Below are 27,931 nucleotides of genomic sequence, written 5' to 3'. Positions count from 1 at the left end.
AGCTCTGACAATGTGTGTCAGTCAGGACCCAGATTATATAGGGGATATGAGTGGCTAACTGTGCACAGCTGAGGACCCAGACTCCCAGAGCTCCCAACATTAACCCCTGCACCGCTCAAAGAAATTTACACCGTTTAATAAGAAGGTGAAGTGCTTCTATTCAGCGCAGGAGTAGGAGCAATAAGATGCTGCGGTCTTCTGGCTCCTCTCTGTTGTGGTAAACCCATGACAAGTATACACTCGCCTTTGGTTGGTGGTGATCTGACTTTTATGACCGCGGCAGATTATCTGAAGGTGGGACCAGAGTATGGTATGAAGGAACCATTGCAAGGATCAGTGGGGGTCTCTGGGCACCCCACTAATCGGGAAGTGGTGGCATTGGCTAGTATTTAATGCATAAACACACCCTTTACTAGAGCTCGAGAATCCTGCAACCCATATATGCTGACATTGTGCTTTTCTGGTGGGTGTGGAGCCATACTAAAAGATGACACACAACCTAGGCTGGAAGTGATAGGAGATAGCGAGTCGCATAGGCTTCATCCTTGTGATCTTTCGCAGCCATTCCGCAACTGCTCTTATCTGTCCAGACACAGCCTTCTGACTAATTGGGAAGTTTACTCCATTTGGATCCATAGATGGAGACTTTTGGGAGCTGTTTGGTGCTCACCATGGCGCACCTGATGTACTGGAACATCACATTGGTGCCCCGGGAGAGGTCACCCCCATGAACTTTGCTTTTGGCTGGGGATACTTTCCTTTCTGTGCGAGCTTTAAATGTTTTAATTGGTGGTTGTTTACATTACAGTGAACTTGGCGGCAGCCAAGGGCATCGCTGCCATTCTGTAATTGTGCCACGAGCGCACACAATGCAGGAAGCTGTCGCCCAGCGACAATCTAAACCGGCAGCAAAAGTGCAGCCACTTAAAGGGGATCTCCTGATCTGTGGGAATAAAGTGTGAGCATGACGTCACGAGAAGTTCTGCAACTTCCAGACCTCACATTTCCAGACGTCTGCTTGCTGTCAGTGAATGACAGCATTATTGTCTCCACCTGTCCTGATGGTGGTAACTGTTGTACCCCGTCCTGGCAGTCCCCGTACGCTCCAGCCTGTTACATGTCAAGCAGCTCTAATCGCACCAGGAAATGCTGGGGAATGGAAATGCAAAATGTATTAGAAACCTGGCGAGAGGATGCAAAGATTAAGCTGAGGGTGCGGCTGGCCGCGCTGCATAAAGTCTGCCCACCTTAGGTGGACGATGGTTGCATCATTTTTTTTTTAATTCTTGGTATCTTGGCCAGCCATTCTGTGTTGGGTCACCCTAAAGTGGTATTCCAGTCTGATACTTTATATATATCTCTCCATATCTCTCTATCTATCTATCTATCTATATATATATATATATATATATATATATATATATATATATATATATATACATACATATATGTGTATATATATGTATGTATATATATATATATATATATATATATATATATATATATATATATATATATATATATATATATATATATATATATATATATAATCATTTTTTAGATAACAAAATATTTTTTACTTTTGACTTATTTTTGCACGTAGGCTCTTACTGTGGTCGGAGTGATTCCAGGATGTGATTTGACTCCAGAAGCCGCACTGGCAAAATTATCCTATGTTTTAGGCAAAACCCATCTCACCCTGGAGCAGAAAAAACAGGTATGTGCCCCTCACAGGATTACGTGATCTCCCCTGTGTCCAGGACAGGGGTCCATCCATTTTTATTGGCTGTTCTAGTTGCGCTGCAGTACCAGGCATGGCCACAGTCCTGTAGGTGTCGCTGTGCCAGGTGCTACGCTTGGCACAGCTGATCGGTAGGAGTTTTTACAGTTGATTTCCAATAATCACCCTGGATCGGTGATAAATGTACGTTCAGTGGGGGATGATGGGACTCAGGCGTCACTCGTGCATGTGTGACAACCGCTCCATACACAGCAGTCACTCGCGCTCCTGTAGCCCATAGAAGCTATTGGAGCAGTGATCACGCATGCACACATCGCGCCATTTCTACTGAGGACCACCTGGCTGAAATTAAATATCTGTCTCACTATAAAAACTTTTCCCTTTTCCTTTTTAATAACATTTTCTTAATAAAAGCCCATTCATATTTCATTCTTTTCATTTTTCGCTGTTTTCCTTTATTAAAAAACGACGGACCTCGCATCCCAGACTTTATTGCTATTCTGTTTTTGAAAATGAAATTAAATTTTATACTGAAGGCGAGCAGAGAATATATATCACATAGTCTGATTTTGTAATGTACGAGGGACCGGACTTTCTTTACTTTTTTTTCCTTACAGGGGATGTCTTTTTTTTTTTTTTTTTTTTTCGGGGGGGAGGGGGGGGGGGCTATTCCTCTTAAAATCCCAGCAGCCTGTTTCCAGGGAATATGTCTGAAGGGTTAAAGGAGTTGTCCTAGATTAGTAGGCAAGGCTCCTGTCACAGGTTGTATTGGAGCTCCGCTATAATAGAGCTCAGCCGGGTCGTCCAAACTGTCCATTGACTAAAACACATAATCGCTTGGGGACATGACATTACCCCCTATTTCTGCTGCTCTCCCCATTTATAGCGTTAGTACACAGAATATATTTTTTTTATTGCCTAATTCCCAAAAAGTTAGCAAATTTCGTAGGGCTGTTATCCTGGATTTGCCTCTCCTTGGACCACCCCTTCTTCACTGCCAGAGTCTCCCTAAAAAAATTAACAGTAACATATGCTCCTTTCCTGCTCCCAGTGTCCGCCCCCACGTGTCTCTGCTGCTACCAGTGATCAGTTACTGGCGTAATGGGAATATACCAGGGATTTAGCCCACATCATGTGTTTTGTAGATGCTGTATGAGAACCTCAGGGGTGAGATGACAGTCAGTGCGACAGGAGCCAAAATCTCCCTGAGAGACAGCAAGTTCATTCAGGTTGTTGCCAAGTCTGTCGGTGTGAGCTGCAAGGAGGTACAGTCTCATCGGAAACTCAAGTTGCATTTTTATAACTCCACATATGTAAGTAAGTTTCCTTTCTTCATATTATCTGTGGCCCCTGATGGGAAGTCTGTATCTGGTCTACATGTACAAGTGTGCAAACTCCGCAGCAGAGGGCGAACACAGGGGCGGCATTCTCTTACTGCACAGTAGTTTGCATAGTAATATTGCAGCACTCGCCAGTGATGTCTCCCAGACTCCCAGTGCCGGGGTCTCTGGCCTGTGGCTATCGGCTACATCGCCCTGCATGTGACTGTCAGGGCATGCTTGGAATTGTAGTTTCTTAAGAGCAGAACAGCTACAGGTGGGGAACCTCTGTTTTAGTTTAATGGGACCCACCACCCAACTCCCAGCGTGTCGCCAGCAATCGGGGCATGCTGGGTGTTGTGTCTCACCAGCAACTCAAGGGTAATGGGACCCACCACCCAACTCCCAGCGTGTCGCCAGCAATCGGGGCATGCTGGGTGTTGTGTCTCACCAGCAACTCAAGGGTAATGGGACCCACCACCCAACTCCCAGCGTGTCGCCAGCAATCGGGGCATGCTGGGTGTTGTGTCTCACCAGCAATTCTAGGGTAATGGGATCCACCACCCAACTCCCAGCGTGTCGCCAGCAATCGGGGCATGCTGGGTGTTGTGTCTCACCAGCAACTCAAGGGTAATGGGACCCACCACCCAACTCCCAGCGTGTCGCCAGCAATCGGGGCATGCTGGGTGTTGTGTCTCACCAGCAACTCAAGGGTAATGGGACCCACCACCCAACTCCCAGCGTGTCGCCAGCAATCGGGGCATGCTGGGTGTTGTGTCTCACCAGCAATTCTAGGGTAATGGGATCCACTACCCAACTCCCAGCGTGTCGCCAGCAATCGGGGCATGCTGGGTGTTGTGTCTCACCTGCAATTCTAGGGTAATGGGATCCACCAACCAACTCCCAGCGTGTCGCCAGCAATCGGGGCATGCTGGGTGTTGTGTCTCACCAGCAATTCTAGGGTAATGGGATCCACCACCCAACTCCCAGCGTGTCGCCAGCAATCGGGGCATGCTGGGTGTTGTGTCTCACCTGCAATTCTAGGGTAATGGGATCCACCAACCAACTCCCAGCGTGTCGCCAGCAATCGGGGCATGCTGGGTGGTGTGTCTCACCAGCAACGCTAGGGTAATAGGACACATCACTAAGAACATTTAACTTCTCCCCAAAAGTATTCCCAATGCTAAATAATTGTATTTAGGGGGCAATAATTGTATGGACGACCATTGGTTTTGTGCTTTTAGCATACTTGTATGTATTGTACGATGTCACATGTGTCTGGGTGCCGCTGACTATCACTTTTTCTCTGTTGCAGGAATTGGAGGCAGTCAGAGACGCGCTCACTCCGGCCCTGGCCTGCGCAGCTGCTAAGACTGGAGACATTAATGCCCTGGAAGCAATTCGGGACATGGTACTAATACTTCTCTCAGCTTATATGTCGGGAGGGTTTATTACAGGCCTGACAGCAGTATGGTCGGTCATCATGTTGGGGATAGCTGTCATTTCAGAGCCAGTTGAGGCATATTTCTGCCATAGAGGACGTTTTCTCTTCTCTTCTATGGATCCATAATTGGACAGACATTTTCTGCTTATTTTTATTCTCCAGGGGGCCAATTTAAGCAGTGAAGACTATGATGGTCGTACTCCATTACATGTGGCTTGCTGTGAGGGGCACTACCAGGTGGTCCAATATCTGCTCAATAATGGCGCTACGGTTTACGCCAAGGACCGTTATGGAGACACGCCATTGATGAACGCCGTGAAGTTCAGGTAATTGTCCGCTTATATAAACCCCAACTCTCCTAATAGTTTTATTTCTGCTCTCACACATGCTAGCCAAGGCCGCATCAGCCAACAGGGCAGATGTGTAGAAAGGCCCTTTAATTATTGCACTGTTAGTGCCTGTTAAAAGTAATGGCGTAGGTCCACAATCTCCAGCTGTCATAAAACCACTGCACGGGTAGTCGCCGGCCTAGTGGGAAGGTTACCAGCTCCAGCTGAAAGAGCGTCTAGCCTTTTGAGTACCTAAAAGCAAAAATATGAATTTATCACTTTTCCAATTCAATTGGTAGAGACACAAAGTGCCAACCGTATCAAAAAATGCCACCCATTCCTGTAAGTACAGGGGCTGCCAGAGGTGAGGTGCTCACTTGGCTAATCAATAGTGACCTCACCCAGACCGCCATGCACGTGAGGCCCTATTTTGGGTCTGTACACTGTCCGTGGGTGCACCCTGTCCAGCGTTGACCTAGGTACTAGTGCCCACAGGCCACTTTGGCTGCATGCATTATTCTGCCTTATAATTTGCAGCCGTAACTGCACTCCTCATTTGGTCGGCTGTCTGGACCCGGCCCTACTACTCACTGTGCATTCATTATTCACAGATACAAACACTCATCTTTTATAATTGTCCCCAGAATCTGAATAAAGTTTCTTCTGTAAGCTCGTCATGTAGACATGTACAGGCAAAAGATGCTTAAAGGTGGAACCACCTTACTAATGTAGCCGCTGTCGACACACGAGATGCCTTCTGTAGCAATCCTCGGCTTACTTACCCCATGGAGGCGCTTATTAGACCAGAAGAGTATTCTGGGCACGATTCTTCTTCTACACTAAGGCTGAGATTTCACTTAGCAGCTAACACTTGAGGGAAAAAAAGCATGCCCGATCTGGTGGACCATGGCCGTACGATTCTGTGGGAGATCGTACCTTAAAAATCGTGCAGCCATTGGCCCGTGCTTTTGGTTGTGTGAATACCCGGTAAGTAACGTAAAGTACATAAACTTTTGGGTAGAAGATAAGTGGATTATAGGAGCTCTTGCTTCTGACACCCTAAGTGATCGGGAATGCAGCAGCAAGTGTTCACTTTTCTTGCAGCGCCACCACAGGGGAGGTGAAGTATTACACATCGCCTACTGCACTCCATATATTTTCTATATAATGTATAGACAGGCCCAGTCCTCCAAGATGAGAGTGAACCAATCTGCATTCTGGCTAATAGATGATTGCCCTGGACAGGAGACGCCAACCCTCCGAAATATTAGAGAATCCGAGGGTACAATGTAATGCTTCACTTTCCCTGTGGAGGCGCTGCACACTTACTGCAGGGTTACTCCTGATTTCTGGGGTCCCCACAGCAGGTCGCCCTCTCATCAACTTTTTTTTTTTTTTTCGGTGACCCTACCAAATACTAAATAATATTTGTGTAACTTGTTACATATGCCTGTGCCCTCTGGTCACTCTTCTGCGCGTTCAGTTTTTTTGCATTGGAAACAAAAAAGGTTAAACTTGATTTTTCTGTGTAAGAGTTGAACTTTACTAATGTGAGAAAGTCGTCCTGTGGTGCCACACCCGGCCAGCGCCCCGGGTCCTTCTGGAAGATTTCTGCATGAAAGTTATCAGTACCAGCCCTGTTCTGAGGCAGGATACCATACAACGCCGCTGTCATTACGTATTCCTGAAGGAGATGTTGGGACAGGATCGCAGCGCGGGGCGCTCCTGCACGGACTTGTCGGGCTGGGATTATATCATGCAGGCACTGCTTGTTTCCTTTCCTCCCAGGACTTGTGAATAGATCTATGAGCGCCGACATGTGGGGGGCCATTCCACCATAGGGGAAAGAGAATACAAATCCATGATTTATTTTTTTTTTTGCAGTTTCCACAAGGAATTTAATAGGAAAAATAGTGGAGTGACTGGGTATCAGAAGTGTATATGGCAGAGACATGCTACAAAGTCGAGTAGTAATAACGTGCGCACCGATGAGTAAAAACACCAAGAGCCCCATTCGTTCATTATTGACAACTTTTTGGTGTTTTGACCAAAATTCATCTATCCTTTTGCACCATTCCTGAAGTCTATTTTATGCCTTCAAAACTTTTTGTTGCTGTAATTTAGGGTTTCCAGATGTTTTCACTTGATTCTTTTTTCAAAAAGTTGCTAAAATTTGTTGCAAATGTCTTCCATATCTTCTCTGAACACCAGGAAATGGAGCAATGTATTTTGACATTTTGGAAAAACGTGCACCATTTCGCTGGCCCAAAAAAGGTCATTGAATATCACAACATATTAAAAAAAGTGACTAAAAAACACCATAAGAGTTGTACGAATAGGGGCCGTGCACACTGACACATGCAAAATAAAACTCTAATGTCTCCGATCCAAACACAAGTGGGTAAAACAAAGCCCGAATATACACGTGTGCAGCACATAGTGCAGAGCCGAGTTTCACTGTGCCATAGCTCTGCTGGACGCCATAGAATTACATTGTAGAGGAGCAGGGGCTTATTCACACATCGCGCTGTTATTTGCAGATGCCAAAACTCCACCCCCGGCCCTCAGGGGACGTCCTCTCCTGCTATGTATAAGAGGTCCAGTGAGCGGTCCTGGGGACGTCCATCCACCGGCAGATAGCTGTAGACAGGACATCACCGGCCCCCTCACCTCCCGATGTGGAAGTGAACTGAACGGACTACTCTGAAAAACCAAAATTGGATGTGTAATAGTTCTATTAAGCTCTATGGTCTGTTCTTGAACATGTGGAGTAAATACCATACACAAGACCCTCTGCCTGGTCTGCTGAGACATGGAAGGACAGACGGGCTGCACTGTAGTTTACCGTATTTATTGTCCATTATTGGGCGAATAGAATAGGGACCTAAAACTGGCCTCCTCCGACCTCTACCCAAGACACCCACAGGCGGACAATCTAACCACCGATCGGCGCTCTCTTATTGACCCTTTTACACAAGCCTATGGTGTCCATTGTGTGCAATAATCAGCTGTGGAGTAATGGATTTATTTTTATTTTCTAGACAAGTTGAGGTGATCAAGCTGCTACGTCAGACGGGCGCGCACCTTTCCTGGGAGGAGCTGGAGCACAGCGGCACCGAACTCTGCAGGTAAAGATAAGTGCTATATGACCAAGCATACTAGGCCATTACATACACGCCAAGACGGGAAGAGCCTCTACAGGGGCTACGTCACCTCTCCGGACATGTCTGATTAGCAAATGTTAAGAGGGACGTCACAACAAGGAGAACAATGCTGGGATGTATTTATATGATGACTGTTATAATAAGTATTTTCTAATAGAAGAAAAGGGTCATCTGTGGACAATAATGACCCACCTCCTCTCCGGAGTGGGGGGTCCCTACCCCGGAACATTACTGCTCCCTAATATATTGTCGGTAGGTTTGACGTAGGAAAAGAAGCTTTGTAATGTTATAACATCACGCAGCTGTCAGAGACACAAGGATCGGAGATGTTCAAGGTTGCAGTATTGGCCAAGATGGTTCTGGGGTCATCTTCTCACCCGGACGTGGCAGTCCCTGCTGTTTGCCTGATAACGGCATGCACTTGTCCTGTTGACTAGAATAGGACATATCCTGGCACGCAGTGATCAGCAGCGGCTCCCGCCGCCCCATGTGGTGCTGCGAGACCCTGGATGACCCTTTCCAGGTCACATACATTGGCTCAATCCCTGCTCATGTCTGAACTTGCAGTCACTTTGGAGATTTCGGTGACCTGACGGCCCTGGGGCGCTACTTGCAATCACTGGCCGGGTTGTTGTAATTGGTGAGTGCATTGATCCCTCGGAGGGCTGGCGATGTGGAGGATATGGTGCAGGCCGGGCCACTCAGGAAGCACTGTATGCGGGGAGAGGCTCACACATGGCATTCCTGTACACACACTACACGCCGCTCATCCTGAGGAACTGGTTTACTCAGTCTGATGTCCTGGCACGGAGGGAATGTATTCACAGAAGCGCGGTATGTGTGGTGGGGAGTCCGGCCAGCAGATCACCTGACACAATAGAAGTGTATACTGTCCTTAGAGGGGATGTTCACAACATAAAGACATTTATAAAGTTACTATTTTACATGAGAATAAAGCTTTGGAGCATCATCTGTAATGATGTAACCGGTCTTAAAGGGATCCTACAGAATGGAAAGAAGCTTCTTCCATGTGTCTGCAGCCCTGCCCCATAACTTTAGTAGATCTGAGCTGTAAGACCAGACACAACCTTGGGACAAGTGTGGTTTAGTATTGGGGGCACCTGATTACCCTAAGGGGCCATGCACGAGTCTGCTGATGAGGGTTAAGTCCCACCAAAATGTGTATGGGGGAGTTGTCGGCTGAATAAGCATTCGGCCACCCGCCCTCCATGGTGTGCAGCTGTCAGATGCGGGTGCTAGTATTCTAGGGGAACATGGCTGCAGAATGATGGTTAGCAGGCTACAAACAAGCCCTGAAGTCCTAATTCTGCAAAGGAGCTGTGGACACAAACCAATCAAGGGGCAATGTCTCCCACTCTCTGCCAACCATGGTGGCTAATGCAGGTGCCATTACTGTTAAAGGGCAATACATAACTAAAGAGGTCTTCACTTCTTGTCTCCAACATTGAAATGAGTGCATCCAATAATAAAGGCCCCATATAAATTAGATCATTTGGTCGCTATCTTCCCCGACTCCCCCATAGAGACAGCTCCCGCTGTGCGCTCCGGTGGTCGCTGAGAGCCATTATCATTTCACAGAGAACAAAAGGATTGATCGCTAAAATGGAACCCACTGCAATATCCTTCTTTCCCCAACGTCTGTCTGGGGGCCCTTTACACATTGTCATTTCGGTGGGTTTGGTCATCTTTTTGTATGTCATTTTTTTTTACATTGATGTCATTGAGAAATGGACCATAGTTGGTTATCTGCTGTCATCTATTATCTGAGCCATTCAAAAACACCGCTAACAAAAAATAGAACCTTCACAAATTTGGGGGAAAAAACTAAAACTAAAGTCTGTATCAGGAATTGCTTTGGTTCTAGCAGATCCAGTTTTATTTTATTTTTCTAAAGCTACTTTAATGGAAAACAAAAATCTGATACCGCCGCCATGTCTGTATCTGTGCCTCTAAGCAGCAGAGCAGGAAGTGTTGTCGGTGGGACACGGGGCCTAATGGCAAGCTACATCTGAAATATTCGGAGAAGTTTGTAGTAAGCTCCCGATCTTGGCACACGTTCTGCAAACCACTTCTTCAAGGTGGAGGAGACAGGTTGTAGATTTGTGACAGGTTGGAAGGTGCTGCTCTGTCAGGACATGTTGGAAGATGTAGTTTCGAGAGACCTAAGTATAAGGGCATTGTAATACAGAACAGCAGTAACTTCTACTTGATACAATGTATCATTTGTGGCTGGAGTCAGCCCAAGCGTCGTATGAGGTTCAACCCTTTTAGAGAAAACATTTTCCCGTGCATCACAGCCCATCCGTCCCCCGATGCGGTTTTTCCATAACTATTGGGTGAATGAAAAACTTAAAAAAAATTTTTTTTAAAAAGTGACTTGGTAAAAGTTTAAGATAAAACCTGATATTTACCCTCTGCTTGATGGACGTGATGATGTAAAACTATCCCTTTCCATTTGGTTCTCCAGCCTGGCCGCCAGTGGCGATGTCGATGGGTTAACCGCCTGGGAGCTGGCCGGAGTTGACATGGACCAAGCCGGTTATGATGGGCAGACTGCGTACCAAGTTGTAAGTCCACAGAAAACTGACCAGTACCTGCAAACAGAATAAAGCAAGTGTGAACAGGCTCGAGTGGCTGTGGCTGCATAATGTACAAAGAAACTAACACAGCAGCCTCTATCAGTGCTAAGATGTGCAAATATGTTATAAATGTAGCCCAGAAAGCCTTGCCTGGCAGAACTGCTGCACAGCGCCGCTCTTATCCATGGGTGTTGTCTGGTATTGCACCGTAGGCTAGATTGACAGCCATATTTTATAGTCTCCTGGCCTGACTGCTGGTTTCAGCCTCAATCATATGTGACGCTGTTTAGTTTGGGTCAGGAGATCTGCGGTTTTGCCCAGAATTGCAGGAATTTCTGCAGTAGACGTTTCACATAAGGCTACTTTCACACTAGCGTCGTTTTGAATACGTTGCAATGCGTCGTTTAGGGTAAAATACGCATCCTGCAAAGTTGTCTGCAGGATGCGTTTTTTCCCCATAGACTAACATTAGCGACGCATTGACACACGTCGCAACCGTCGTGCGACGGTTGAGTCGTGTTGTGGCGGATGGTCGGCAGCAAAAAAACATTACATGTAACATTTTTTGCTGCGTTGTGTCCGCCATTTCCAACCGCGCATGCGCGGCCGGAACTCCGCCCCCACCTCCCCGCAACTCACAATGGGGCAGCGGATGCGCTGGAAAAATGCATCCGCTGCTCCCGTTGTGCGGCGCTTGCACAGTATGCATCGGGCCGACGCAGCACGACTGCCCCATACCGACGCTAGTGTGAAAGTAGCCTAATACTCACTCTTCGTATTGTAGAGGCTGAAATCTGCGGTGAAATCCGCAGCAGATACTGAAGGGCTGCGGACCTCCAGGCAGCAACAATAGTCCATATAGGCTGCGGGATTCCTTAAATCCCCCACAATCATATATGAGCTGCGGCCACCGGCATCAGGGGCTTATCTACAGCATTCTGTAATGCTGTAGATAAGCCCCCATGTATCCTGAAAGATGAGAAATAAAGGTTATATTATACTCGCCCAGGAGCGGTCCGGGTCAGGCGCCTCCCATCTTCATAGGATGACGTCCTCTTCTGGTCTTCACGCCGCGGCTCCGGCACAGGCGTACTTTATCTTTCCTGTTGAGGGCAGAGCAAAGACCTTTCCCGGAGCCTGCGCACTGCAGTACTCTGCTCTGCCCTCAACAGGACAGATAAAGTACGCCTGCACCGCAGCGTGAAGACCAGAAGAGGACGTCATCTGATGAAGATAGGAGGCCCCGGACCGCGACACCCATCGGACCGGACTGCCCCTGGGTGGGTATAATATAACCTTTATTTCTCATCTTTCAGGTTACATCGGGGGCTTATCTACAGCATTACAGAATGCTGTAGATAAGCCCCTGATGCCGGTGGCCGCAGCTCATATATACGATTTTGGGGGTGACAGACTCCCTTTAAAATCTCCTGCACGATGCCGTTCCTGTAAAATGCAGCGGATCTCACATTGGGGTCACAAAAACTAAGTAGAACATAATAATGTGGTGTCCGAGCTGTGTGACTGCCGCTCTCATCTGTACATTTACTTCCAGGCAGAAGCTGTGGGGAATGAGGAGATCTTGGAGTTTTTTCATCAAAAAAGAGGACAGGTGAGAGGTTTGGGTTTTCTACATTACATTTATTGTCTTTCTTCAGCTGCTGAAGAACCTCTTAATAAACACTAAAAAAAAATCTACACTACATGTAATCGTTGATAAGAAACCAAAGGAAAAAAAACTGTAGACCACTGTGAGGAGTGATAAGCAGTGCCACATAGGAACCGAACTTCTTATCTCCACTCCTCAGGTTCTCACATTACATCCATACACGTACAATGGGGAAAATAATTACGGTATTTCATACACCAACTATTTTGCAAGTTTTCCCACCTACAAAGAATGGAGAGGTCTGTAACTTTTATAGTAGATACACTACAACTGAGAGACAGAATCTAAAAAAAAAAAAATCCAGAAAATCGCATTGTATGATTTTTATATAATTAATTTGCATTTTATTGCATGAAATAAGTTTTACTTTTCTATTGTACCAAATACTTAATATTAAGTACATAAATCTTTGTTTGCAATTACAGAGGTCAGACGATTCCTGTCGTTCTTGACCAAGTTTGCACACACTCCACAGGGATTTTGGCCCACTCCTCCATACAGATCTTCTCCAGATCTTTCAGATTTTGACGCTGATGCTGGGCAACATTGAGTTTTAGCTCCCTCCAAAGATTTTCTATTGGTTTTAGGACTGGAGACTGGCTAGGCCACTCTAGGACCTTAAAATCCTTCTTATGGAGCCACTCCCTAGTTGTCCTGGCTGCGTGCTTCAGGTCATTGTCATGCTGGAAGACCCAGCCACTACCCATCTTCAACGCTCTTACTGAGGGAAGGAGGTTGTTGGCCAAAATCTCACAATACATGACCCCATGAATCCTCCTTTCATTACGTTGCAGTCGTTCTGTCCCCTTTGCAGAAAAGCATCCCCAAAATATGATGTTTCCCCACCATGCTTCATGGTTGGGATGGTACTTATCCTTCTTCCTCTAAACATGACGAGTGGAGATAGCAACAAAATGTTCTATTTTGGTCTCATCTGACCACATAACCTTCTCCCATGCCTCCTCTGGATCATTGAGATGGTTATTGGTGAACTTCAAACAAGCCTGGACAAGTGCTGGTGTGAGCAGGGAGACCTTGCGTGCCCTGCAGGATTTTAATCCATGATGACGTAGTGTGTTACTAACAGAGACTGTGGACTCCGCTCTCTTCAGGTCATTGACCAGGTCCTCTCGTGTAGTTCTGAGCTGATTCCTGACCTTTGTCAGAATCATCCTTATCCCACGAGGCGAGATCGTGGAGCATCAGACTGAGGAAGATTGACAGACATTTTGTGTTTCTTCCATTGTCTAATAATTGTGCCAGCAGTTGTTGCCTTCTCACCAAGCTGCTTGCCTATTGTCCTGTAGCCCATTCCAGCCTTGTGCACGTCTACAATTTTGTCCCTGGTGTCCTTAGACAGATCTTTGGTCTTGGCCATGGTGGAGAGGTTGGAGTGTGATTGAGTGTGTGAACAGGTGTCTTTTACACAGGTATTGAGTTCAAACAGGTGCAATTAACACAGGTAATGAGTGCAGAGTAGGAGGCTTCTTAAAGAAAAACTAACAGGTCTGTGAGAGCCAGAATTCTTGTTGGTTGGTCGGTGATCAAATACTTATTTCATGCAACAAAATGCAAATTAATTATGTAAAAATCATGCAATGTGATTTTCTGGATTTTATTTTTAGATTCTGTCTCTCACAGGTGAAGTGTACCTACAATAAAAATTACAGACCTCTCCATTCTCTGTAGGTGGGAAAACTTGCAAAATCTGCAGTGTATCAAATACTAATTTTCCCCATTGTACATGAGCAGTTTGGTATTCCTGCATTTTTTTTTTCCGATGGAGAGAGAGTAGTAACGCATTGCTAGATATCATTGTTGGTGGCCAGTGTCATATGAGGGCAGAGGATCTGGCGTATTGAAATCTAGCATGCCCCATCCTTCTTAACCCTCCAACATCTGCCATCAGAGCTAATAAACCCCCTCATACACATTAGGCCTGTTTCACACGTCAGTGGCTCCGGTACGTGAGGTGACCGTTTCCTCACGTACCGCAGCCACTGACACACGTAGACACATTGAAATCAATGCATCTGTGCAGATGTCATTGATTTTTTGCGGACCGTGTCTCCGTGTGCCAAACACAGAAACATGTCAGTGTTCGTAGGAGCGCACGGATTACATGGACCCATTAAAGTCAATGGGTCCGTGTAAAACACGTACCGCACACGGACGTTGTGCGTGTGCAGTCCGTGTGCCGTGCAGGAGACAGCGCTACAGTAAGCGCTGTCCCCCCCACTGGTGCTGAAGCCGCCATTGATATCTTCTCTACAGCAGCGTGTGCTGTAGAGAAGATATGAATATTCCTTTTTTTTTTTTTTGTTTCTCGTGTTTAAAATAAAGATCCATGTCCCATAAACCCCCCCCCCCACCCCCTGTGCGCCCGCCCGCTGTTCTTAAAATACTCACCCGGCTCCCTCGCTGGCGCTGCTTCCTGTCCTGGCCGCAGCTTCTTCTGTATGTGCGGTCACATGGGGCCGTCGATTAGTCATGAATATGCGGCTCCACCTCCCATAGGGGTGGAGCCACATTCATTACTGTAAATGAGCGGCCCCACGTGACCGCCTACAGTAGAAGGTGCGGCCAGGACAGGAAGCGGCGCCAGCGAGGGAGCCGGGTGAGTATTTTAAGAACAGCGGGCGGGCGCACAGGTGGTGGGAGGGGGGTGGGGACATGGATCTTTATTTTAAACACGAGAAACAAAAAAAACAAAAGGAATATTCATATCTTCTCTACAGCAAACGCTGCTGCAGAGAAGATATGAATGGGGCTTCAGCACCAGATGCAGGGGACAGCGCTAAATTTTAGCGCTGTCTCCTGCACGGTGCGTGTGGTACCCAGTGGGCACACTGATGTGCCACAGAAACGCACGGGGACACGGATAATTCCGGTACCGATTTTTCCGGTACCGGAATTATCTGGACGTGTGGGACTGCCCTAACATAGTGGTTGCCACAAGCACGAGCCTTGTGGGGAGGGGGAGATTTTCCTGCTGAGTAACCCCTTATTATCAGTGTATCCCACTCCACAGGATTCCTATAGAGCCACTCTCGTTGTGGTCCTTCCACTTTTTTTTTTTCCACTTTATTCACTAGTATGTTCTCCATCACAGAGCTCCAGAAGTGCCGGCTGCACAAACCTCACCGCTAACCATGGCTGAATTACTCACTTACTCGCTTTTTCTTTTTTTGCGATTTCAGGTTTTCCTCAATGGCAGTACGAGTGATAAAGAAAACTACCTGAGTAGCTGAAGACGTCCCACATGTGGACACTTCAGTGGCAGATTGTATTCTTCCAAAGCACAACCCCCCGGACTTGTAGGTGCTGCAGGGTCACCACCTGTCCGCCCTGGGCTCAGGACCAGGCTCAGCACACTTTTGTTCCCCATTTCTGGTCTCTGATTTCTAAGTCCGGCGTGGCTACATTTAAAGCACAATGTGAACATGACTTCAAGGGACTTTCCAGAATCTTAAAACACAGCACTGCTCCTATTTAGGGCTTCTGTTCAGTATTGTAACTTACACATGGATGAACATGCAATTCCAGACACCGCCTATGCACAAGGGTGGCCCTGTTTCAGGGAAAAATTACCTCCTCTTCTGATTCTGCACAACTTCTGGTAAATATTTAATGGTAGGAAATAAGATACAGGGAGGGAACAAAGTTTGACTGGAATTGGAAAACAGGGTTTGGTTTGCCTTTTAAATACAGTGCCCCCCATTGTGTTTGTGGTATTGCAGCATATCCTATCTTGGGTGAATACAGCAGTACCGCGCCCGACGTTGGCTCTGGACCCTGTTTTCTAATTGTGTACAGTATTTTTTTAGGGGTTTTACTTGTTCCATAAACGCACTAGGCAGAAAACAGATAGTAATGGACCTGGGGAGGGTGGGTAAGTCCCAGAGTCTCCACCACTGCTCCGGCCTGTTTGGCTGCAGCGCTGATGTCACAGTGACATAACGGAGCTCATTGGCTCTGCCTGAGTTTAGGTCTCGCCCACTTGACTCACTCATTGACATCACCAGGTGCAGTGGTGGAGACTCAGGCTGGGAGGAGGTACAGCAGTATGGGTTTTTTTTTTTTGTAATAAACAGAACTGGAAAACCCCTTTAACTCCTGCCTTTTCAGAGCTGACCCGAAGCCCTACATATTATTGAGCCAGACTCCTTGCTATGATGTTTCTTGACTTCCTCATTGACAGCAGCCGTTGGGTATTTCATCCCTAACAACCTGTCTGTCCGGAGTGACTGCTGCTGAGCTTCATGCTGGACCGGCTCCGCACTGCGGGGGACAGCAGCCATTCCTCTGCAGCCGTGCTGTATACATGTTGTGTAGTGTCACGTGTACACCTGTGCGTGTGAGCTCTCATTGTATCGTTGTATTCCTCCAGTGTTAGTGCACCACAGGTTATAATCTGCGGCGCCGCAACATGACGGGTGTGTCGCATTGCTGTGCACATGGCTGAGATGTTTCCACTCAGTTGCTTTTTGTCTCGGGGCAGGGAGGTGCACAAGATGGACCTGTGAAGAGAGCAGGAATCTGCTACAGGCGTGTGTCCAGAACAATGCAATATTATCTGTACTATACATGAAGGCTTCTCAGGCCACATTCTTCTGTGTCAATCAGTATTAGCAATAAAGTTTTATCAAAAGAAATCATCGATATATATCACTTCATCTCAAAGTTTCCAGGCAAATGACATAAAGATATTATTAAATATATAGCGCCCTCTCTTGTCTATGGGCTAGGTCTGGCATTGCAGCTCAATCCTATTCCACTGAATGCTGCAATACCAGATCCAGCCCCCGGGCAAGAGAGGCGCTGTTTCTGAACAAAACCAGCCCTGTTTTCATCAGCTGGGACCCAAAACAAGCACAGCGACACATACCTGAATGGGACTGCAATGTAAGAGCCTGGCCTGCCCGGCGTGGCAGCATTTGGCCACTCGTGGCTGGATCGGCGCGGTTCTGGCAGAAGACGAGCCATGCCAATCAGGGGCACCTCGGCACTGTTCATCAGATTACCTAATGGTGTATTCTGAGCACCAATCGAAAACGCTCCTCTATTTCCATAAGATCTAGGTCATGTCTAAGTCATGGCGCACGTCCCCAGCGATCACTCCCTGGTACTAAAACAGAGCGCGAGCTTTTGTGCCCACATGTCCGCGAGTGGCAGCCTCCCCGCTACTGTTCCCCACTAGGTCACATGGCTGTCCGAGAACCATCTTACCACGTGCACAGGACGTACAACAGACAGCATCAATCATGAAAATGGCCACATCACTGCAGATGCCGGACTATCCCCAGGGGTCAGACTGCAGGCTGTAATCTACAGCCACCAAGGGAAGAAGAGAAACCCCAAAGCCCTCATTTGACAATGTCCTGCATAGTGCTGCCACCATTGCTAACATGAAGCCACATTTCTACTTTTACTAGAATGCCCCTTTAGGGCGGATTCTCACTGCATTCATACATTTTTCTGGTATTTCTCTGCTTTTTTTTATTTTTTATATTTGATGAAAGCCTAGAGTGAAATATTCACCACACTACAAACACTTTTTTAATTTGGTGCATGTTCTGCATACACATTGTTCATTTTCCAAGGATAGGTCATTATTAGATGAGTTGGGGGTCCGCCGCTGATCTGCTGGTACCACTCTACAGAGCTCTTTGCACTGTAGTTGTCTTCCTGGGTGCTGCAGTACCTGATTATGGCCACTACACAGTGTGGGGGCGCTGTGCTGCTTTGGCTCGCTACACTCTGCACATGTGGTAGCAGCAAACAGCTGATCAGTGAGGGGTTGTTAGACTGTAGGGATAGGGGGGTTGATACTGATGACCTATCCTAAAGACTAGATGAGTCAGACCAAAAATCAGTGGCCCAAAATTCATCGCTGACTTCATCGAGCAATTTGGGATTTTGTCTACTTGCGCCATTCTCATCAGCCTTACAAACCGGAATAGTCCATAGATGGGGGCAGCTGCTGCACCCGTCTATAATGCAGACAAGCACAGAGTTACCCATGAAGCCAGTCACATCCACCACGGCCGTCTGATCCCTGCCTCAGAAAAGAAGCTGGAGAATTGTTTTACCTCCTATTTTCTAGGATGATGATCTTTAAAAATGGGTGCGGAGCTTATAAAAAAAAAAAAAAAGGGGGGGGGGGCTGTAGTTCTTCCTCAAACAGCACCACTCCTTTCCATGGCCTTGTCTGGTATTGCAGCCCACCCACGATCAGTAGAATTTCCACTTTGAGGAAAGTAGTTCTCAGACGCTTTTATACTTTTACATTAGAAAAAGAGCAGGTCCTCGCCTTCCCTGGGTTCAGCTCCGGTCTCTGCCGCTGCCCCAGTCAATGACTGTTTAGAGCCGCAGTCGTGACATCACTGCTGCAGCGAAAACATAAAACCGGAGCAGCGGCAGAGAGGGGAGGGAGAGTATCTGCTCTTTTTATTATTTTACAAATATAAGCGATTTGCGACCAGTTTGCTTAAAGTGAACAAAGCGATTACCTTGACTAGGGAAGAGCTGCCGTACCAGACCCAACCTGTGAACAAGAGTGGCGCCGTTTATGGGGAAAAACAGATATGCAAAGCCCCTTTTTGCTATTCTCTCAATAAGCCTCTTGAGAGTCCTTGAGTATTAACCTCTCACACACTTTGTGTGTATTTCTTGCTTTCATCTTTCCCAGGGCCGAAAAACATTTTCCTACCACTTGATTTATTAAAGGGCAATACAAGCGATATAAATAACGAAGTGCAGCCATATTATGTGTAATTCTACATTTCCATGTGATATCTCTGAATTTTTAAAGTCAAACACTGCCGTCCCCAACAACCGCGCTGGGCTGTAAGGAATCCACATCTGTCATGTTCTCATTTTATCCTGCCCCTCATCTGTGATATTCAGGCCGCTCTCAGCCCTGGCGAGTCGCCGCAAACCCCGGATATTGCTAGTCGCTCTATTTATGGGTCAAGATATAAAACCAGGAGTAACAATAAATGCATTTACATAACGGATACCAGATAATATTTGAGGGAAGGGCGTTTCGCTGGTGCAGGAACTTTTTTTGAGGGGTGGGAGTGTTTACTTCTTAAAATTATGCCATAGTCATTTGCACAATCCACCGCAATATATTTGATTAATTGTGGAGCTGTCAAGGAATCGAGATTCATTTGTTTTTACAGGATAGTAAATTAAAAGCTGCATCGTCTCCTGACTGGAGAATTCATGAGAAATTGATGTTCATTTGTGCCACATTAATTCAAGGTCGAATATTTCTACCCTCTTTTTTTTATTCTTCTGCCCTTACAGATGCTAATGAATCATGTAACTCCTTCATCTGTTTTTCTATTTTTAAGAAAACAAATGTCCAAATTCCCTTTATAACTATGACCATTTCTGGCCATCATATGACTTGTGTCCTGCATTTTTCTTTCACTTGTTCAGTTGTCTCTTAGCTAGTGGGTGGAGGACAAGCTTCTATGATGTCACAGACATGAGGGTTTTCAGCCCACCCTGTCTCTACCACATCTCCAGAAGAAGTCACACTAGAGTCTTTATGGAGCAGAGTAGCTGCTCTCAGAGGAGGTGAGACAAAGCCAGAGACGTAGCTAGGGTTTTGGTTCAGGGGGGCGAAGCTTCTGAGTGGGCCCCTAACCAGGTAACCTTGATTACAACCGGGTGACGCACCCTAATAGTGGAGGAGAACCTCAGCAGATGACCGCACTATTACTGAAGATAATCTCTATATAACGACCAATATTGATATTACCGCCATATGGTCAGTGGTAGATATCAGTCCTACAGAACATATAAGAGATCACAGCACAGTTACAGATAGTGACTTACTGCTGATGTTCCTTCTGATGGAGTAATTCATTTTTCCGGTCTCTTCCATCTGGCCCAGACCGACATGACAACTTCTTCCAGCCAGGACTCGGCTGCAGAGAATACAACAAAGGCACATTTCACTTCTCTTATTCCAGCCCCATCACCCTCTATTAGCAACCTGCACAAACTCCTCATCCTGATGATACCCCAATACTGAGCCGCTGCTGCCGTATGTGTCCCTATTACTGCACCTGACACCCCTATACTGAGCCGCTGCTGCCATATGTATCCCTATTACTGACCCTGATACCCCAATACTGAGCCGCTGCTGCCGTATGTATCCCTATTACTGACCCTGATACCCCAATACTGAGCCGCTGCTGCCGTATGTATCCCTATTACTGCCCCTGATACCCCAATAATGAGCTGCTACTGCTGTATGTGTCCCTATTACTGACCCTGATACCCCAATACTGAGCCGCTGCTGCCGTATGTGCCCCTAGTACTGCACCTGACACCCCAATACTGAGCCGCTGCTGCCGTATGTATCCCTATTACTGACCCTGATACCCCAATACTGAGCCGCTGCTGCCTTATGTGTCCCTATTACTGCACCTGACACCCCAATACTGAGCTGCTGCTGCCGTATGTATCCCTATTACTGCCCCTGATACCCCAATAATGAGCTGCTACTGCTGTATGTGTCCCTATTACTGACCCTGATACCCCAATACTGAGCCGCTGCTGCCTTATGTGTCCCTATTACTGCACCTGACACCCCAATACTGAGCTGCTGCTGCCATATGTATCCCTATTACTGCCCCTGATACGCCAATAATGAGCTGCTACTGCTGTATGTGTCCCTATTACTGCACCCGATACCCCAATACTGAGCCGCTGCTGCCGTATGTGCCCCTATTATTGCACCAGACACTTCAATACTGAGCCGCTGCTGCTGTATTTGTCCCTATTACTGCACCTGACACCCCAATACTGAGCCGCTGCTGCCATATGTGACCCTATTACTGTACCTGATATCCCAATACTGAGCCGCTGCTACCGTATGTGTCCCTATTACTGCACCTGATACCCCAATACTGAGTCGCTGCTGTCTTATGTGCCCCTATTACTGCACCTGACTCCCCAATACTGAGCCGCTGCTGCCGTATGTGTCCCTATTACTGCACCTGATACCCCAATACTGAGCCGCTGCTGCCGTATGTGTTTTTATTACTGCACCTGATACCCCAATACTGAGCCGCTCCTACTGTATGGGTCCCTATTACTGCACCTGATACCCCAATACTGAGCCGCTGCTGCCGTATGTATCCCTATTACTACACCTGATACCCCAATACTGAGCCACCGCTGCTGCCGTATGTGTCCCTATTACTGCATTTGATACCCCAATACTGAGCCGCTGCTGCCGTATGTGACCCTATTACTACACCTGATACCCCAATACTGAGCCGTTGCTGCCGTTGTGTCCCTATTACTGCCCTTGCTGTGTGGTTCTCTGTGCCCTCTAAATTATAAAGCACCCCTCTATAATATAGTAATGCCGGGTGCAAGTGCCCTAGAAAACAGTGGCCATATTTTGCCCTCTAGAAAGTAATAATGCCATCTGTGTGCCCCTTTGATAGTCACAGTAACCTGAGTTCCCCTATAACAATAAGTACCCACTTTACATTTAGTAATGTCCTGAGTCCTCCCCCCTGTACAGCTCAACTATACACAGTATGATGCTCTCATACACAGTATAATGCCCCCTCACTCTATAGTACCACCCACACAGTATACTGACCCCTTAGTAGCTCCCAAACTGTTTGATGGCTCCAACACTGTAAGACAGGGGTGGGCAATTAATTTTGCCATGGGGCCGCATGAGAAATTTGGATGGTTTTAGAGGGCCGGACTAATATAATTAACTAATTTTTACCCAATACTGTAGTATACATATGCTATATTTTCATGAACAAACAGTATGTTAAACAATGCAGAGATTATCCAGGCCCCATAATGTCCAGATTTCATTAGTGCCCCCATAATGTCCAGATTTCATTTGTGCCCCCATAATGTCCAGATTTCATTCATTAGTGCCCCCATAATGTCCAGATTTCATTCATTAGTGCCCCCATAATGTCCAGATTTCATTAGTGCCCCCATAATGTCCAGATTTCATTAGTGCAGATAATAACCCAGTGCACAAGTATAGAGGAGCAGATAATAACCCAGAGCACAAGTACAGAGGAGCAGATAACCCAGAGCACAAGTACAGAGGAGCAGATAACTCAGAGCACAAGTACAGGGGAGCAGATAACCCAGAGCACAAGTACAGAGGAGCAGATAATAACCCAGAGCACAAGTACTGAGGAGCAGATAATAACCCAGAGCACAAGTACTGAGGAGTAGGGTTGAGCGAAACGGGTCGAACATTTTCAAAAGTCGCCGACTTTTGGCTAAGTCGGGGTTTCATGAAACCCGATCCGACCCCTGTGCGGGGTCGGCCATGCGGTACGCGACTTTCGCGCCAAAGTCGCGTTTCAATGACGCGAAAAGCGCCATTTCTCAGCCAATGAAGGTAAACGCAGAGTGTGGGCAGCGTGATGACATAGGTCCTGGTCCCCACCATCTTAGAGAAGGGCATTGCAGTGATTGGCTTGCTGTCTGCGACGTCACAGGGGCTATAAAGAGGCGTTCCCGCCGACCGCCATCTTACTGCTGCTGATCTGAGCTTAGGGAGAGGTTGCTGCCGCTTTGTCAGAAGCAGGGATAGCGTTAGGCAGGGTCCATTAACCACAAAACCGCTTGTGCTGCAGCGATTTGCACTGTCCAACACCACCCTCGGTGTGCAGGGACAGTGGAATTTTTTTTTTTTTTTTTTTTCCCCTCAGCGCTGTAGCTCATTGGGCTGCCCTAGAAGGCTCCCTGATAGCTGCATTGCTGTGTGTACGCCGCTGTGCAAACCAACTGCTTTTTTCAAAGCACAAATCCTCTTGTTCCTTCCTTTCTGCACAGCTATCTTTTTTGTTTGTCCACACTTTTTATTTCATTTGTGCATCAGTCCACTCCTTATTGCTGCCTGCCATACCTGGCTGAGATTACTGCAGGCAGGGAGATAGTAGCTGCCTGCCATACCTGGCTGAGATTACTGCAGGCAGGGAGATAGTAATTGTAGGACATTCCCTGTTTTTTTTTTTTTTTTTTTTTTGGTGGGAGATTAAGATTGGCAATTTGGCATTTCTGCTAGAGTGCCATCCCTGTGTGTGCCATCTCTCTCACATAGTGGGCCATAGAAAGCCTTTTCATTTTTCTGTATTTTTTTTTGTGGGGTGTATAAATTCTCCCTGATAAAAATACAGTGGGAGATTAATATTGGCCTTTGGGCTTGTGTGCCAGTCCTGAGTGTGCCATCTCTCTCACAAATAGTGGGCCATAGAAAGCCTATTTTATTTTTTTTTGGGTTTTATAAATTCTCCCTGAAAAAAAGGGAGATTAATATTGGCCTCTGGGCTTCTGTGCCAGTCCTGAGCGTGCCATCTGTGCCAGTCCTGAGCGTCCCATCTCTCTCACAAATAGTGGGCCATAGAAAGCCTATTTAATTTTTTTTTTGGTTTTATAAATTTTCCCTGAAAAAAGGGAGATTAATATTGGCCTCTGGGCTTGTGTGCCAGTTGTGAGCGTGCCATCTGTGCCAGTCCTGAGCGTGCCATCTCTCTCACAAATAGTGGGCCATAGAAAGCCTATTTAATTTTTTTTTTGGTTTTATAAATTTTCCCTGAAAAAAGGGAGATTAATATTGGCCTCTGGGCTTGTGTGCCAGTTGTGAGCGTGCCATCTGTGCCAGTCCTGAGCGTGCCATCTCTCTCACAAATAGTGGGCCATAGAAAGCCTATTTAAATATTTTTTTGGTTTTATAAATTCTCCCAGAAAAAAAGGGAGATTAATATTGGCCTCTGGGCTTCTGTGCCAGTTGTGAGCGTGCCATCTGTGCCAGTCCTGAGCGTGCCATCTCTCTCACAAATAGTGGGCCATAGAAAGCCTATTTAAATATTTTTTTGGTTTTATAAATTCTCCCAGAAAAAAAGGGAGATTAATATTGGCCTCTGGGCTTCTGTGCCAGTCCTGAGCGTGCCATCTGTGCCAGTCCTGAGCGTCCCATCTCTCTCACAAATAGTGGGCCATAGAAAGCCTATTTTATTTTTTTTTTGGGTTTCAGAAATTCTCCCTGGAAAAAAAAAGGGAGATTAATATTGCCCTTTGGGCTTGTGTGCCAGTACTAAGCGTTCCATCTCTCTCTCTCTCTCAGTCAGTGGGCCATAGAACGCATATTTTTGGTTTTATTTGTTTTCTAAATTCTCCCTGAAAAAATCATTTTATTTTATTTGGTTTCTAAATTCTTCCTGATAAAATCATATTTTTTTTATTATTTTTATTTCTAAAGTCTCCCTGAAAAAAAAAAAAAAAAAAAACAACCAAAAAAACAGTGGGAGATTAATATTGGCCTTTCTGCTTGTGTGCCAGTCTTGACTCCTGGGTGTGCCATCTCTCTCTCTCTCTCTCTCTCTCTCTCTCTCTCTCTCTCTCTCTCCAATTGTGGTCCATAGAAAGCCTATATTTTTTTTCCTTGATTTGGGTTCTAAAATCTACCAGAGAAAATAACTACATCAATCATTGGTAGAAAAATATTGGCCTCTGGGTTTGTGTGCCACTCCTGACTCCTGTGTGCGTCATCTCTCAGTCAGTGGGCCATAGAACGCCTATTTTTGGTTTTATTTGTTTTCTAAATTCTCCCTGAAAAAATTATTTTATTTTATTTGGTTTCTAAATTCTTCCTGATAAAATCATATTTTTTTTATTATTTTTTTTTCTAAAGTCTCCCTGAAAAAAAAAAAAAAAAACAGTGGGAGATTAATATTGGCCTTTCTGCTTGTGTGCCAGTCTTGACTCCTGGGTGCGTCATCTCTCAGTCAGTGGGCCATAGAACGCCTATTTTTGGTTTTATTTGTTTTATAAATTCTCCCTGAAAAAATCATTTTATTTTATTTGGTTTCTAAATTCTTCCTGATAAAATCATATTTTTTTTATTATTTTTTTTTCTAAAGTCTCCCTGAAAAAAAAAAAAAAAAAACAACCAAAAAAAACAGTGGGAGATTAATATTGGCCTTTCTGCTTGTGTGCCAGTCTTGACTCCTGGGTGCGTCATCTCTCAGTCAGTGGGCCATAGAACGCCTATTTTTGGTTTTATTTGTTTTCTAAATTCTCCCTGAAAAAATCATTTTATTTTATTTGGTTTCTAAATTCTTCCTGATAAAATCATATTTTTTTTATTATTTTTTTTTCTAAAGTCTCCCTGAAAAAAAAAAAAAAAAAAACAACCAAAAAAAACAGTGGGAGATTAATATTGGCCTTTCTGCTTGTGTGCCAGTCTTGACTCCTGGGTGCGTCATCTCTCAGTCAGTGGGCCATAGAACGCCTATTTTTGGTTTTATTTGTTTTCTAAATTCTCCCTGAAAAAATCATTTTATTTTATTTGGTTTCTAAATTCTTCCTGATAAAATCATATTTTTTTTATTATTTTTTTTTCTAAAGTCTCCCTGAAAAAAAAAAAAAAAAAAACAACCAAAAAAAACAGTGGGAGATTAATATTGGCCTTTCTGCTTGTGTGCCAGTCTTGACTCCTGGGTGTGCCATCTCTCTCTCTCTCTCTCTCCAATTGTGGTCCATAGAAAGCCTACATTTTTTTTCCTTGATTTGGGTTCCAAAATCTACCAGAGAAAATAACTCCATCAATCATTGGTAGAAAAATATTGGCCTCTGGGCTTGTGTGCCACTCCTGATTCCTGTGTGCGTCATCTCTCACTCAGTGGCCCATAGAAAGCATATAGTTTGTTACATTTGTTTTCTAAATTCTCCCTGCAAAAATCTATTTTTTTTTTTTTGGGGGGTTTCTAAAGTGTTCCTGAAAAAAATAAAAATAAAAAAAAAATAATAGTGTGACATTAATATTAACATTTGTGCTTCAGTGACAGTCCTGCGTGTGGGGCATCTCTCTAATTTGCAGCCACCAAAAAAAGAGTGTGTAACATTGGGCCTGATTTTCGCTGTGGTCTCACCAACCTGTAAAGGGGTAGCTAAATCATACAGAAGTTATAGCTCACCGTGTAAGTTGTGTGACTGCAACAAATAACGTTAGTTTGGTTACGTTTTTAAAACAATGAGGAAGTCTAGTGGAAGAGGTCGTGGCCGGGGGCGTTCATTGTCAGCTGGTAATGAGGGTAGTGGTAGTGGTGGAGCATCAGGTGGTCGTGGGGGAAAAAATATTGCACCTAAGTCTGGAGCTGTGGAGCCAGGTTCGTCGTCCGGCTACACAAGGCCTCGAACGCTCCCTTTTCTGGGATTAGGAAAACCGCTTTTAAAGCCGGAGCAGCAAGAGCAAGTTTTGGCTTATCTTGCTGACTCAGCCTCTAGCTCTTTTGCCTCATCTCGTGAAACTGGTAAAAGTAAAAGCAGCGCGTCGTTAGTGGATGTTCACGGTCAGGGACAAGTCACTTCCTTGTCCTCTTCAGCAAAAACAACAACAGAGAAGAATGCAGCAGGCGACACAACGGGTTACTCCATGGAGCTCTTTACACATACCGTCCCTGGCTTAGAAAGTGAAGCAGTTAACAGTCCATGCCCATTACAAATTGAATCTGACATGGAGTGCACTGACGCACAGCCACAGCCAGACTACTATGCTGGTCCTTTGACTCAGACCACAACATTGCCCTCGCAGGGTGCTGATCAAGAATCAGACCCTGATGAGACTATGTTGCCCCATCACGAACGCTATACCACCGAACGACACGGTGACACAGACGAAGTTGCGCAGGAGGTACAAGAAGAGTTATTAGATGACCCAGTTCTTGACCCCGATTGGCAGCCATTGGGGGAACAGGGTGCAGGCGGCAGCAGTTCTGAAGCAGAGGAGGAGGAGGGGCCGCAGCAGGCATCAACATCGCCACAGGTTCCATCTGCCGGGCCCGTATCTTGCCCAAAACGCGTGGCAAAGCCAAAACCTGGTGGAGGACAGCGTGGCCATCCGGTTAAAGCTCAGTCTGCAATGCCTGAAAAGGTATCCGATGCTAGAAAGAGTGCAGTCTGGCATTTTTTTAAACAACATCCAATTGATCAGCGCAAAGTCATCTGTCAAAAATGTTCTACTTCCTTAAGCAGAGGTCAGAATCTGAAAAGTCTCAATACTAGTTGCATGCATAGACATTTAACCACCATGCATTTGAAAGCTTGGACTAACTACCAAACGTCCCTTAAGGTTGTTGCACCCTCGGCCAATGAAGCTAGTCATCAACGCAACATCCCTTCCGGCAGTGTAGGACCACCATTTAGCGCACCACCTGCTGTATCTGTGCAGGTATCTTTGCCAGGCCAAAGCAGTCAGGGTCAGGGAATCACCAGTTTCGTAGTAGGAAACACTGCATCTAGGGCACCGGCGGCAACAATACCATCTCCCACCGTCTCTCAGTCTGCCATGTCCACCGGCACCCCCGCTAGTTCCACGATCTCCAGCTCTCCAGTCCAGCTCACCCTACATGAGACTATGGTTAGAAAAAGGAAATACTTAGCCTCGCATCCGCGTACACAGGGTTTGAACGCCCACATAGCTAGACTAATCTCGTTAGAGATGATGCCCTACCGGTTAGTTGAAAGCGAAGCTTTCAAAGACCTGATGGACTACGCTGTACCACGCTACGAGCTACCCAGTCGACACTTTTTTTCCAGAAAAGCCATCCCAGCCCTCCACCAGCATGTTAAAGAGCGCATCGTCCATG

The 27,931-nt window shown here is 46.0% G+C and overlaps 1 protein-coding gene across 2 annotated transcripts in view; it reads left to right on the top strand.

Annotated features, from left to right (window-relative positions):
* ASPG (asparaginase) overlaps positions 1–16,921 on the top strand; it is a 51,236-nt gene extending 34,315 nt beyond the window's left edge. Inside the window, exons 9-16 of one of the 2 annotated variants that reach the window (XM_069734362.1) lie at positions 1,604–1,717; positions 2,887–3,006; positions 4,376–4,471; positions 4,667–4,830; positions 7,875–7,961; positions 10,486–10,585; positions 12,153–12,209; positions 15,467–16,921. In XM_069734362.1, the coding sequence (XP_069590463.1) occupies positions 1,604–1,717; positions 2,887–3,006; positions 4,376–4,471; positions 4,667–4,830; positions 7,875–7,961; positions 10,486–10,585; positions 12,153–12,209; positions 15,467–15,517 (789 nt within the window). In that variant the 3' untranslated portion in view covers positions 15,518–16,921. Of the gene's footprint in view, positions 1–1,603; positions 1,718–2,886; positions 3,055–4,375; positions 4,472–4,666; positions 4,831–7,874; positions 7,962–10,485; positions 10,586–12,152; positions 12,210–15,466 lie in introns of both variants that reach the window. The other variant, XM_069734353.1, reaches the window with a different exon arrangement.
* The last annotated feature ends 11,010 nt before the right edge of the window (positions 16,922–27,931 follow it).

The sequence above is a fragment of the Ranitomeya imitator genome, chromosome 1, assembly GCF_032444005.1.
Source record: "Ranitomeya imitator isolate aRanImi1 chromosome 1, aRanImi1.pri, whole genome shotgun sequence".
NCBI lineage: Eukaryota > Metazoa > Chordata > Amphibia > Anura > Dendrobatidae > Ranitomeya > Ranitomeya imitator.
Note: the sequence above shows the minus strand (reverse complement) of the source record. Positions and strands in the feature narration are given on the sequence as shown.